The sequence below is a fragment of the Pelecanus crispus genome, chromosome 2, assembly GCF_030463565.1.
Source record: "Pelecanus crispus isolate bPelCri1 chromosome 2, bPelCri1.pri, whole genome shotgun sequence".
Taxonomy (NCBI): domain Eukaryota; kingdom Metazoa; phylum Chordata; class Aves; order Pelecaniformes; family Pelecanidae; genus Pelecanus; species Pelecanus crispus.
Window position 1 is genome coordinate 27,690,050 of NC_134644.1, and position 14,156 is coordinate 27,704,205.

General features: G+C 40.6%; 1 protein-coding gene across 1 annotated transcript in view; it reads left to right on the forward strand.

Annotated features, from left to right (window-relative positions):
* LOC104036529 (putative acyl-CoA dehydrogenase 6) overlaps positions 1-14,156 on the forward strand; it is a 92,251-nt gene that overhangs the window by 13,796 nt on the left and 64,299 nt on the right. The window contains exon 2 of the mRNA XM_075728199.1: positions 4,718-4,838. Within this exon, the coding sequence (XP_075584314.1) occupies positions 4,718-4,838 (121 nt within the window). The remainder of the gene's footprint in view (positions 1-4,717; positions 4,839-14,156) is intronic.

Here is a 14,156-nt window from a genome sequence, read left to right on the forward strand (position 1 = left end):
GATTTAAAGGGGAAAAAATGCTCCTCGTAACATAATATGGTACAGTTATGTGGCACCACTAAAGCTATTTAATCTTCTTAATACAAAATACCTTTTTCTCAGACATTTTCTCTTGCTTTTCTAGTAAGTCAGTCTAATCTCAGCTTAGGTATAACTCACAGGAAGCTTTAGTAAAAATTTCTGTCACTTTGTAAGAATTCGGTTTATTGTTTTCTTTTCAAAATTCACCGTCTTGCTAATTGTGTACTGAAATATACTGGCACTGTACAGTATTATAAGGGATAGATAGAAGAGCTATTGTGTGTAGAAGTGGCATGGCCTTTAATTTCTGATTTGAAATGCTTGATAGAACGTAAACTTGCTGGTGAATAATGGAAAGAAATCTTTAATTGCTGTAGAGGACATCTATACACACTCTCGGTACGCAAATTAATTCAATTACAGTTTCTACTGTTGTAGAAATAGTGTATTTATTTTAGAATACAGTGAGAATTAAATGGCAATTGCTAATGTTTCTGGGTAGGTGCTGGTACAATATCAGCACTAAATACTGAGCATCATGTGGAGGAAAATCCCCAAATGTGCCTTTTTGTTTCTTTTCTCATTTAAATAGTGAACTAATTCCAGTGGAAAATAATCAAAACATGCAACTATCTGGCAATGTTTTGGGGAGATATTTTCATTACTCTGTTATAGATTATTCTAATTTTTCTCTAAAACAAACAAACAAAAATCTGAATTTCTGTCTCTGTCCCCTCCCCAACCCTGCCACCACATTTCCCTGTTCCTGGGCAGGAAGCTACAGGTGCTGTTTTCACAAAACTTTGTCAAGACTATTTTAAATGAAAACACTTTTATTTTCCTTGCCATCACTCAACGCAAAGTGAGTTTGTTGGCTCAATCAGTTTCCGACTGGGCAAATTTCCACAGTGTTTTTTTAAATAATTCACAGCTGATATGAGCCCTGAAGCCATTCTTTCGGAGGCTCCCCGGAATGCAGCCCAAGCTCTCCCCGGGATGCAGGTTAAACCAAGGCTGCCTCCAGAGCTGAGTCCTTCAGGTTTGCATCTGCGTGGTTCGGATGAAGCAGCCTGAGAAGAACACCGGTCCCATACATGAGACTTACTGTGCCCTCGCTGTCAGGAAAATAACAGAGTTTCTGTTGTGGTTTACTGGTACTTTATCAGCAGGTGGGAAAGATATATGGCTCCTAAATCAGTCATCCCTCCCAAATGCCACTGAGATTTGGCTGGCTAGATCAGGTGAAAAGATTTCTTTTGTGGCTGGGAATATCTGTCAGATAGCATCTGTAGTATGCCATGTTAAACTATTTCTACTGAGAGGAGTTTTAGGTCTTGTTTATAGTCAGTATCCTAGTGATGCAAGTCTAAATGCTATCACCCATGATTTCCACGTTTCTCATGATAAAGCATATAAAAATAAGCAGACCAGCTGCTCACCTACTGTCGAAAGCTTGCTTCTGTGTATTTGTCAACTGCTGTATGTATACCTTAGGATTTAGGTTAAGGTGCCTGCATAATTTGTGCCTGCAGCTCTTAGTGTTTGCTTCTAAAAGCTGTGTGCATTCAACAAAGTTTAAATTAATTCAAAGTTAATTAGTCAAGATTTAAATTAATTCAAGCATGAAATATTTCTCTGGGGTCATAGATGTGAGGAAGTGGCCAAAGCGAAGAGCAGGGGCAAATTAAATGGTTAGGTATGCAGCATTATTTGACGTGCATCCACATACACCTGTCTTTAGCAATGTTTTAAGCACATGTTCTGTAATTGCATGTGTTCCTTCAGTCATTGCTGGCTTGGCCCTTTGAAAGCATCTCTGTTGCAGTTTGCTTTTGTTTGGAGGGATGATAATACCCACTAATCAGTACTGAAGCATCAGCCAGTTGACCAGCGCTGCAGTTCTCCAGCCATGTGGGTTATGTTTGTATGCGAGAGTGTAAGGGGAGGTGTTTCCCAAATCCCCTCTCCCGTCCAAGCTGTCTGCCCTCTGATTGCCCCACAGCCTGCTCCTCCCCCCTGACTCTTTGCGAATTATCCAAGGATGTGTGTTTTCTGAAGTTTTATTTTGAGGAATGATACTTTTAAAGGAATGAGATTGCATGCCTGAAAGTAGGTTAGTTTGCTTAGAGTCTTATTTATGATTGTAAATGGCATGTGTGATTTTTGCAAACAATTTGCGTTTAAAGCATAAAAAGCTTTTGACAGAACCTATTTCATTTCTTTGCAAAAACACAGTTTAAAGTGGATTGTCCAGTGGCTAAGAAAAGACTGTGGATATCAGTGTCTGGACTGTGATAGTCATTTTTTTTTCTTAAACTTAGAGGCATCCACTGCTTGTGGTTTGTGCGGCAAGGTTGTCTTCATTTTTTTGTTGTGTCATGCCCAGAAAGGTAGTGGAGGCCCCATCCCTGGCAACATTCAAGGTCAGGTTGGACGGGGCTCTGAGCAACCTGATCTGGTTAAAGCTGTCCCTGCTCACTGCAGGGGGGTTGGGCTAGATGATCTCTAAAGGTCCCTTCCAACCCAAAGCATTCTATGATTCTGTGAAGATCTTGTTTTTCTCAACACAGCAAACTTCAGCTGGTAATAATTAAACTGAGTAAAACTGAAATCGTTTAAGAGCCAAAAGCACAGGACAAGCAGGTCATAATCTGCAGAAATGATGTAAAAAACACTTCTCTAATGCCTTAGTCATTCTTCTGACTCTATTTAACTTCAAAGGTAGCTTTGTATTTAGGCTGTGAACCATTTGGCCCGGTACCAGCCATGAGAAGCACAAAACTCGGTTAGTACATTCACTTCATACTCTTGCCAAGATCCATCAAAACACTGGGATAACTTTCTGTACGTACTTCCGTAACCTCTTTCAGGCATTTCCCTGGATGTTATCCGATGAGCATTACCAGGTGTTATTATGAACAATCAAAAAGGTGTTTTACCACCTGTAACTCAACATTGAGGGTCAGCGTCCTAGAATCTGAGCATCTAGGATATGGCAGTATAGAAGTTAAATGTTGGCTCTCCTAGATAGTGTCCCGGTGAGTACTTTGTTACTATTGATCATGAGGCCTACGTTATCAAGTTTAAGAGCAGAGGAGAGATGATAATTACTAAATGAGTTGAACATTCAGTATATACATTTCTCAGAATTTGGTTAGAGAAGTGAAAAAGTGATTTTTCTGTCACCAGCAGTGAAGTATCCTTACTTCTGTGGCCGACTGGGAAGCAAAAAGCAGCCATATATGGGCTGAAATTCTCCGAAGAATGTGGAATAAATAGATAGTTCAGAAGAAGGCTCCGCAGGGTCTCATGAGCACAGCAGTTTGGGAGGGAAAGGAGTCTATTTCCAGCTCAAGGAATAGTTAGCACCACAGGACTTGTTTATTTAGTGTGGAGAAAAGGCAAAGAGGAGTAAGTTCTTAAAATAATAAATTGTCTCTTTATAAAAGAGTGTAGCAGTAAAATTGTGGTCACGGATTAAAAGCATTAACTTTATATTGGGAATTGGTGTTTGTTTTGGTGAGGTTTGGTTTGGGGGAAGGAGAGTGCCTTGTCCGTTTTGCATTTGGACCCTCTTGTACGCGCTGAGGTGCACGACGCACTTGGCAGCGTGGCAGAAGCAGCCTGTGCCAGCCCTTGGTTTGGCTTGTGGAGGTAGGCAGGGGTGGGCACTATACAACTGACTCCTTTTGAGAGCGATTGAAACCGCGTCTGCCTCGTGCCAGGCTGGTAGGCACGGGGAGCACGAATGAGGTGGCAGAAGTGCGAACACCCGATGCACCCCGTGGCGTGGGGCTGTTTGGCATGGAGCCGGCTCTGTTCGGGAGTTACTCCCAGGCTTAGAGGTCAGCTGCAAAACTGCAGGTTGCCCATTTTGCTCCCTTCCCATGGCCATGGAGATCTGGAACTTTGCGGGGTGAGATGTCCAATCCTTGTGCTCTGAAACCTGAAAGTGTTACTGAACGTAGTGGCTGTGCTCCAGATGTGTTAGGCTCACAACAGCTGGAAGAGAAGACAGCAGCCTGAATAGAGCAAAGGCAGTAGCCAGGTAGGACATTGACTTTTGGAAGGCATGCAGCAATAGCCCAGTTGAGAGTTGTCCAGGGACTAGTCTTGGAAATGCTGTAAAATGTGGAAGACAACCAGATTTTTCCAGTACGTGTGTTGTCAGACCCTAGGGAAGTCTAAACGCAGACCGGACACAAGTGCCCTGAACAGCGCTAACATCCGTGAGAGCATTTCAGGCAAAGGGAGGGGAAATGAGGTGTCTGCTACTTGCCCGTCTTGTGTACCATGTGTGGTCGTTGTGAACAGATCATCAACCTTCCTTGGCAAGGTCCCTCTGAGGACAATCCTGACTTTCTAGAAACTGTACCCAGAAAGGTAACAAATGGTGGGGGGGAACTGCCACTTTCATAGGTCTTGGAGATGATTAAGCCAGCCCTGATGACTTCCTGTTGTAGTAGTTGTAATTACTGAAAAAAATACTTACATTTGCCTCATTGCATCTGTTATAATAGTTGTGGGTGGGTGGAGAATAAGGACATCCAACAGGAAGTAAGAAAATGTGCTTCCAAAATTTTACCTGTACATTTTTTTTTCTTTTTAAATTAAAGTTTTTAGACAAAAGTAGTCAAAGGTGTTTCTGTAGGAATGTCTGTGCTAATAACTTTTAAAATTTATTTTTCAAATCTAGATCATCGACAAGGACATTAATCCCTTTGTGGACAAGTGGGAAGAAGAAGGACAGTTCCCAGCACATAAAGTATTTAAAACCCTGGGACAAGCTGGATTCCTTGGTGTGGATAAGCCAACAGGTAGGAGAGTGTATAACTCATGAGTGTTGGTGTCGACGGTGATAGACTCATTACATTACCTCAAATTGCTTTTGCCCCAGATCAAAACATGGTTCAGAATTCAATGCAAAGTTTACTTATACTCCTCAGTCACAGGCATGCTGGTTACCAACTGTGCAGATACAGAAAATGATGTTGCTGAGTGCTGAAGTTGATATTCTTCTAATTATAAATGTTAAAAACCTGCGTGACTGTTATTTTAAAGTCAATGAAATGAACGCCACTTCAATTTTCAACATACAATCTGTATAATGACTTTTCTTCGGGATCCGGGCACATGGAATAATCTCAATGTTCATTAAAGAAACCACAATTTGAAGGCATTGACAGTGTTGTAAGATTTGCCCTCTTATACTCCTTAACCTGTAACCTCTACATCATTGTAATGTATTCTGTCTTGCCATTCAGAGGATGAGGTTTGTGTAGGTTTTAGGCCATCATATCCTAGACTGTCTCTAAAATGCACTGTTCCAGCCCACAGAAGCATGTACAGAACAAGAAGCTGATGACACACACAGCAAGGACAGAGCAAGTTTCATGTGTGCATATATATATTGGTGGGGAAAAAAGTCAAGAAGTCCAGAGGTATAGGAGATATATCTGCTCTTCAGCTAAAATACGTATTCCCCTAGGGTTTTTTTGTTTGTATGTGATATAATATATACTTGTTTTCTTTTCAAATGCTACTGTTACATGTTCCTGTCAGTATTCTCTGAGTTTTTTCCCCTATTTTCTTATTCATGGTTAAAAAGTTTAAAACAAAAGCAAGTTTGCGTAGGCAGACCTTTGGCAATCGTGGTGGATTCAGAGCAGCCCAAAGTGACAACGTTTGGACAGTTAACTGCAGATAATCATCTACATGGAGCAGCTAACACAACCTTAGCTATGCTACACCACATCATTATGTTGCTAAGGGACAGGGTTTGAACTGTGGAACAAATTATGTCTTTTTACCACTTACTTTCAGAGGAAGTTTTTCCTCTTGAAATGAACTTTTATGTTCTTATACATTCTGACGTGGAAGGTTTTTTCTCTAGCTCTTCAGCTGTTGGAGCTCGCAGAAATGTTTAGCTGTGATTGTCTGACAAATCCAATTAGGTCTGAGCTGGTATTTCTTTACAAAAATGCTGACAGTTTGAGACTATACTTAAGATCTGTTTAAAGGACAAATAGGATTACTGGGGAAGGGAGAAAGCCACCTCTACCTTCTGCTATAATTGTTTGATAGGCAGATTTGAAATCTGTCTCAGTGGGGTCTCCTTCACACTGCTAATATTCATGTTGATTGTAATAATGGTGCGTTGCATTGCTGCCTGATTACAGCCCCGTCTTCCTGTTATCTGCATCTCAGGGCATGCAGAGGTCTCAGCTGGGGGAAGGAATCTCAGCACTGAGCATGCTGTGCATAAAATATTGTGGAGGTGGGAACTTCGTATAATGCTCACAAAATAGGTAGGACAGAAGTAACGTGAGTGAAATCTCACGTAGTGAAGAAGGGACTTGCGGAGGCAAAGAAAGGCACAGAAGGTTGCATGCACTGGCTACACTCGTTATATTCATGATTAAGAATATTTTAGCCTTGGTTTTCACACTTGTGTCTAGCTGTTAATCTAATTTGTTGGGCCTCTACAGCTGCATTAAAAAAACTGGATAAAATTCTCAGTGACAGGCGGTCTGTCTCGGTTCATCTTCTGGAGCAAGGTATAGTTGGGTGCAGAAAATGCACCAACTCCCTGTAGATGCTGCCTTTGCAGCATTCAGTTATGCAACAGAATGTCACCAGATTCAGCTTTGCTCTGTAATGGTATAGTACCACCAGGCATGTCCTGAAAGTACTGAAACTTTCTTGTAATGGTAAGTGAAACAGTCAGGTGTGTAACAGTGCAGTCTCAACAGCAGGACTTTGGCAAAGCCTGAAATTCTTCATCCTTCTACAAAGTGCTTACGCTTGCTGTGATTGCGATTAATGTGTACTGGTAGTAGTAATTAAAAAAAAAAGAGAGATACCTTTTGTACTCTGATCAGTCCCTTCTGGGATGTAACTGCTGCGTGCAGAGGAAGAGAGATCTTAAGAGATTTGAGGAAGCCAAGAGCAGCTGGGCGTTTTAGGGGGGGATGTCAGGGGAGGTCTGGAGAAGAGAGGTTAATTGATTTGAGGAGAGCATTCACGACGTGGAGCCGTGTGAGTAACAATCTGCCCTACTTTCTCTTTCCAGCACAAACCAAAATTATAATTGTGATGTTGTATCCCTTCAAACCCAGATCATAAAGCATTCTTGTTAAAGAGGACAAAGTTTTTCAAGTTACTTCACTTCAGTAGCAACTGCAATTTTGAAATACAAGTTTTTCTGATTTTGTTTTCCAGGGTCATTCTGTCGAGTACAGTTCTGTGGAATTAATTTTGAAGCTTTCTGATTGGGCAGAAGCGAGTCACAAACTTGTTTTGCTTAGATAGAAGGAAACATCTGTTGGATTGCAGATTTGTTGAAACTGGACTTTTTCCTGTGTAAACACCATTCCCTTTATGAACAATGAGCTGCCTAATGGGAGTCAGGTTTTTAAAAGAATGTGCCTTACATGTGTCCCTTACCATTGGAAACTTTCTCTGAGTGGAGAACTGATTTGGGGCACTATTTGTATTGCAAAGGCTCCATCAATTCCCACCATAGGCAGTTGTGGGCTACAAACTTGTCAGGGTTTTTCCTTTATATTTTTTCACCGCTGTTTACAATTGTAGTGAATATTGGCTGTAGTACAGTAGTTCAAGATGTTAGTTGGAGTGTTCATGTAAACACTGTGGGCAAGGCCCAGCCATGCACCCAGAATTGGAGAATCCTGGAGATGATCACTGGATTTAACTTACTACACTGGTCAGTCCTCTGCCAGAGAAGGATTTTTCTGTTTGAACCATTTCTCTGCTCTGGTATTCTTTACACAACTCAAAAATAGTGCATACACCAGTTTTCCTTGGGAAAAAGTGTGTGTTGTTCTGTTATATTAGGAAATTCTTCCTACTAGTAAAATACATGCTGAAAAAGTGAACATAATTTTATGCGTAAAAAGTGTCTTTTTGCTCATGCAAAATGCGTTTTACAGAATCACTCAGTTCAGCCTGAAGTATTTAGTTTGAAGGAAAAAACCCCAGCATCTCTATGTACTTACTATTCTTCATTTATGTTTACTGTGTGTTGCTCCACAAATTATAAAGTTTCTGGGATATTGAGGTACTGACGGTCCCAAAACTAAGGGCAGAAAATATTAGGGTAGGAAGCAAAAGTATTTTAAACAGTTTTGGTAGTTGGCCATTGTCTGTTTTGCTAAGGGAAGTGGGCAAGACATATTCTTTGGAGTGTCTTATGTGCAGATTAGATGAGATACTGGAGTAAAAGCTGAAAAGATCTATGTGGTCATTTGTGATCTTATGGTTTATGAATCAAAGCCTTGGCCGTTGCTAAATTTTAGGATGTGTTGCCAAAGACACAGGCTCAAAACGTAGTTATGTGCCTGTGTATGCCAACACAGATGATTAAAAGTTGTTTTTATCAGCTGATGTAAAAGTACAGGAATCCTGTAATGGCTCAGGGAAAGCAAAGAGGAGGGCAGAGAAAGGTTTGTAAGAGGGCAGTGTCTGCTGTCCTGCGTATTCTCATGGTATCACTGTGAGACATGAGTGATAATGATGCCCGCTCAGGGCATTAGTGTTTTCACTGGCAGTTCTGTAGGAATATTTAGCAGAAAGCATTAGCATGTAGAAATAGTTATGACAGGTATGTCCAAATAGTAGCCTTCATTTATTCCTGTCAAACACTGCAGTGTGCTTGCAGAAAAATGTTCTTAGATATATCAGGAAAATCAGGAAACTATGTGGTAAGACTTGTACATGGATGGGAAAGTGTAGTTTTACACTATCTCCTTCCCCTGCTGCTGGGATACATGCTGGATACGGGACTGGAGAAAGTAATGAGCAGTACGTTCTTGTCACTTGAGGCGGATAAGCATCTGATGAAACAAAACAAATGTTTCAAATGATTGATTGCAGTGCAATTGGAAAATGATGCAGTATCTTTCCTTATGAAAGCCCGTTTATTGCAAGTGTCTGTGTGCTGAATGTGGGAAAATAGATCTAGACTATCCTCTAATTGTTGTTTTCTTCACAAGTATACATTCCTCTGCTAAGATGAGACCTTATGACAGTTTGGTAGTGGAGAGTCACTTGGAAAGAGTGTGTGGGGTTCTTTCCTTTTTTTCTTCTTCCCTGTCTGTAATACTAAGCTGCCTTATTATATGGAATGAGCAAAAGAAGGACCTGGGAGGAGCAGTGAATTCTGTCACTAGAAGGGGACTTAGTAGTTCAGGTGAAACAGGGTTTTATGGCCTCTAAGAGAGTAACTGAAACAAACTTTTTCAGGTGCATCTATAGATAGAAGCTAAAAGGTATATATTTGTCAGAAGAGAATTCACTTGCCCAAAACCATTTCTGTATGGCAGGAACAGACCAGCTGCAATACTTTTGCTTGGTTTAGTAGATTTAAGCATAGCCAGCTGAACTGATTGCTTGATCTCTTTCTCACTTACAAAGGAGTGCAGTAGTAGTTAGTTAATAATAGTTGCGCTCTATAAGTTTGTGAGAGCAGCCATTATGCCATGTTCTCAGGTTCCAATGAGCCAGTAAATCAGCCCTCTGAAATGTTTACCAGCTATGAGATATACCTAGTTTGCAATCAAGAAATAATCATGATAAGCCTCTAAAAAACAATAGACCGAAATTAGTCACCGCTTTATTTGAATCAAATTGATGACAAAGTTAGTGATGGATGGCAGTGGTTGTGAGACCTCAATCAGATATAAGAAATTTCAGGTGCTTATCTGACCTTCTTAATTTGTTGGACTGGATTGAAATCTCAGGAAAACATGTTTTTGTATGTGTAGATACAAGTACTGTGTGGGTGAAACTTTTTCCCCTCCCCTCTTGTGAATTGCTTACAATTCAAGTCTGGTCTAGCATCTTGCAAATGCAGGATGAAATGCAATTGAAAATGATGAGGGGGACACAATTTGTTTGCTGCACTTAGATCATTATATATTTGTGATCAGCCAAGGAAATGAGTGCTTGAGTTAATCTTTGTTTTTTCTTGACTCTGCACGTGACTTGGAAACAGGAGTGCTTCATTCTTCATGGCTGGTTAGGAAGTGCAGCAGTACCTCTGTGAATAGCTTGTTCAGCTATCAACGCAGTTTTGTAGAAACATCCAGCAGAGAACAGACTTACTGAAGGACAGTGAGTCTTTGTGGAAGAGATAATCTGCCTTTAAATGTGTTGTTGATAGAGGGATTGGATTAGTTCCTGGGATTCTGCTTTTGTACTTGAGATAAGGCAAATCCTCGCACCGGTGACTTGTAATGCAGGACGCAGCAGTAACTCATCCCGTTCAGGTATGCATATACCAATGCCTTAGGGGCAGACTAGGAATTTCTGAAATCTGTTACATGTACCACTGGCAGTTGCAGGTTATGTCAAAATGGTATTGAGAAAGAAATTAAAAATGCCTCTTTCCTGGAAGAAGTTAGAAGTATCTAACTGGGAACAAACGCTCTGCTACGTATGTGCAATTAAGCGCTTGAGCTCTTGACACACAGTTCTCTCATGGCATACCTGCCGTACCAAATTCGTTTCTGAATATCACAAGTTTTGCACAAGCTGGCAGACCCATGTGGTGTCTTGAAGTTGACTAGGAACACTTAGTCTCTGTTTGTAGGTAAGAGACAGTTACAAGCAGCTGTCACTGTTCCATCCCTATTCTGCACGACGTGTGGGGTTGTGCTCCGGGTGGTGCAGGAGAGTCTACTTCTCTTTTGTATTTGACTTTAGGTTAAGCATGCACCGGTGTGAGTGCTTTGTATGAGGCTTGTTAACGAGGTTTCAAGGTTGCGCAAAACTGTATGGATTCACATACGAAGTATGTGTCTTTAGGGGAACGCAGTGCAGAAATGCAGATGGAGAAGCCAGGGGGAAAAGTAAAGGCACAGCTGTGATGTTGTTGGAAGGAAATGGAGTGTCAGAGTGAGAACCTTGGTTTCCAGAATCCACACTGTGGTCCTGTGTACTGCCTAACTGGTTCTGACTTTTTTAATGTGCTAATGCATTGTGGAGAAGTTGCAACAGTAAGAGTTTTCTTGCTTCTGTAAAAACATGAGAGGAGGACCTGCAAACTGCTCTGAGGTCCAGGTGCTGAATCAGGAGCCAGATCTAACCGGTGGGAGAGAACTAGTTTGACTAGTTGGCACTGAACTGGACTAAAAGCCAGATGGTATTTCTCAACATAATATCATGATAAAATGCTGGAAGAAACAATCAAGACTCTTAGTAGTGTCCTGTGATCATTTATTTGGAGGTCAGCCTGTTTCAGAAGCTGTGCACTAAACACTATTAGATTGAGTTGAATACTTCAATTGACTTTTGTGGCGTCTTTGTTTTATCCTTGTGTGGGGTGTTCTTGTTTTTGTTTTTCCTCCTGTTCTCATGCTTCTGAAGGTCTCTGTATATAACTTTAGTTTGAATTTCCTTCAGTTTTGTAGAAAATTGTTGGGTTTGGAGGTTTTTGAAGAGGAAAATCTGCTAAAAATCTGGTGTTCTTAATTTTATAATTGTGAATAGGAAAAGAGTGCACACTAAAGACAGCAGGTGAATAGGTTAAAGAAATATGAAAAATTATAACACCTGAAAAGCATATAAGGGTTGAGACATTATCAAGTAAGACATACTGTTTGGGAGTTTCCTTTAGATGTGGATCAAATGGCAAGACTGTCTCTTCACAAAGCATGGGCCAATGAATGAGCTTATACTGAAATAACTTTGGTATTCTAAGTCTCTCTAATTTAGACATTACTGTCTTTTCCCAGTCTCAAAAGTTTGATGGTAGATTCTTGACATCTGTCATATACCCAGACTGCATAATCGGAAAGCTTTCTGAAAAGTATAAATGCACCTTTTACACTTTGAGACATGTCAGTACACCGAGTGTGGTGAGCGTGGGAAAATTATCTTTGTGAAATGTAGGCTTGATTTGCTTTTACCAACTCACCTTTCCATTACTAACTGCTGGAAGTGAAGGTTGATTTCTTTCCTGGGGCTGAAATGGGAAAAAATACTGTGAAACAGTCATTCTGAGGTTGACATGGAAGATCTCTGAAGACCTGTTGACTTGTAAACGCTTGCAGATCCCATAGGTCAATAACCAAATGACAAACTTTGAATGGCATCTAGCTTGAAGAAAAGATTAACAAGATTGCAGTAAAACTGTGTTGTTCCTAGGAAAGTGTTTCTATCCCCAACATTTGAGCGAAATAAGGAGTTGGTGTCCAGGCTGTGCAAACCTGAACACATGTAGCTGAATAAGAAGAAATGAAAGGGGGAAAAAAAAAAGGCAAGAAATGTGTTTAGTTTTGGTTTTCCTATTCTGATCTAACATTTCTAATCCCTAGTGACCCAGTTCGTGCAAAATCATAAGCATCATTAATAATCTAATCCCTGGAGATCTTGCATAAGCCCTTAGTCACTCCAGCATCTGTAAGGAAGTTTAGAGGTCCCCATACCAGTGAAGCGCCTTTTCATGCAAGTGAAAAACAGGTCTTGGCAGTATCTTTCTCCCGTTCTGACAGGTGGCTAACATTGCAGCCACCTTTGTGAATCTTGTCATTACCCTTGCAACACCAGTGCAGGGCTTCCCCTACTGTAAACTTGACTCCTGGCACTAATCCTTTTTGGCATTTATCCCAGAAAGGAGAACAGGCAAAAGGTGTGGACCCGGTGTTTGTGAATATGCATGTGACAGGCAACTTGCTTGCAAGATAAGTAATGCACACAACACTTAATTGCTTCATATGCTGCACAGTAATAAAAAGATGTCAGGGAAGGATAGCAATATGAGGAATTTAGCTTCTTGGGGCTTAGTACTTAGATGAGGTTAGCGCTGGCCATTTGCAGCTTTCTCATTTCATGGGCTGGAACAATCGAGTTTTGAGGTAAAGATGCAGAGAACTGAAGTTGCAGTGGTTTTAATTGTGCTGTATTGTGTGGAATAGATATCACCATTTCACAACAAACCTGGAAGTTAACCATATCTAGTTATGTGACGTGGGGCTCATGTTTATACTGCTTTTAGGTCTACTTTGATTTCATTGTTTACCCTCATGTAATACTGATATGCATGTGAGAGACTGCATGGTATCCTCTAGTAAGTGAAGTCAGAAATTAAAAAAATTGGTTTTATTCTGGAATACTTCTAAAGTCTATTAAACTGGTCTGAGAAATATTTGGAGCCTACACTCTGGTGTGATGGCACAACCATGTTGAAAGTATGCTTCGTCTAAAGTTGAAAGTATAGGCTTCGTCTAAATAATGCACTGATTTGTAGATCTGTGGTCAGTCCAAACAATCAATCCGTGTACCCTCAATTTCTCAGTTGATTAGTAAATGTTAAAAACACATGAATTGTTTTAGAAGTGAAGATGCATTGGAGGCAGGAGTGGCAGGAGTGAATAATGCTTTAAAACTTCAGAACTTGTTCTTTTGACTGGACAATCTGACCAGTGCAAGACAACTGTCTGGCTTATTTGTGGGAAGGCAAGCAGGTAGTTGGTGCCATCATAACTTGAATTGCATTATTTACTGTGTGCTTTGCAACTCTGAGGATTATGTAAATTCCCAAGTGGGGTGTGCAAACTGAGCTGGAGGGTCAGGTGTGTGTGACTGCTCTGTCCAGATGTAATGCATATCCCGTATGGAAAAGTAATATTCTGTCCTGCATAGTACTTTATAGTGATAAGCATGATTGTATATATATTATAAGTTTTTATATATATTGCAGTAAAGTATGTTTCATTTTCTACATCTACTTGTATGTGGAATTTTTCATGATTTTTGTTCTTTTAAACCTCTATAAAACTTGAAAGAAAGAAATATTCATCTAGTCTGTTCAGCCAAATGCTGCCCAGTTGTTTGGTTTTAACGTATTTCAAAGGCCTGACCTATTTTCTGTGTAAAGTTTATATTTCAGATCTTACTATTTAAAACAACACTGCTGTAGCCCAGTGCTGAGATACCATAAGCACTACTCAGGTGCTGCAATAGGGAGGCTTCCTACAGTGAAGACTTCACTTCTTTTCCTGTCAAATAATTGCCGCTGCTGTGGGGTTTGCTGGTGTGAAAGCTGCTTTGAGGTGCTCAAAAGTATATGCCTCAAATGTCTGGATATATGGAAACCCTCGCCCAGATTAGGA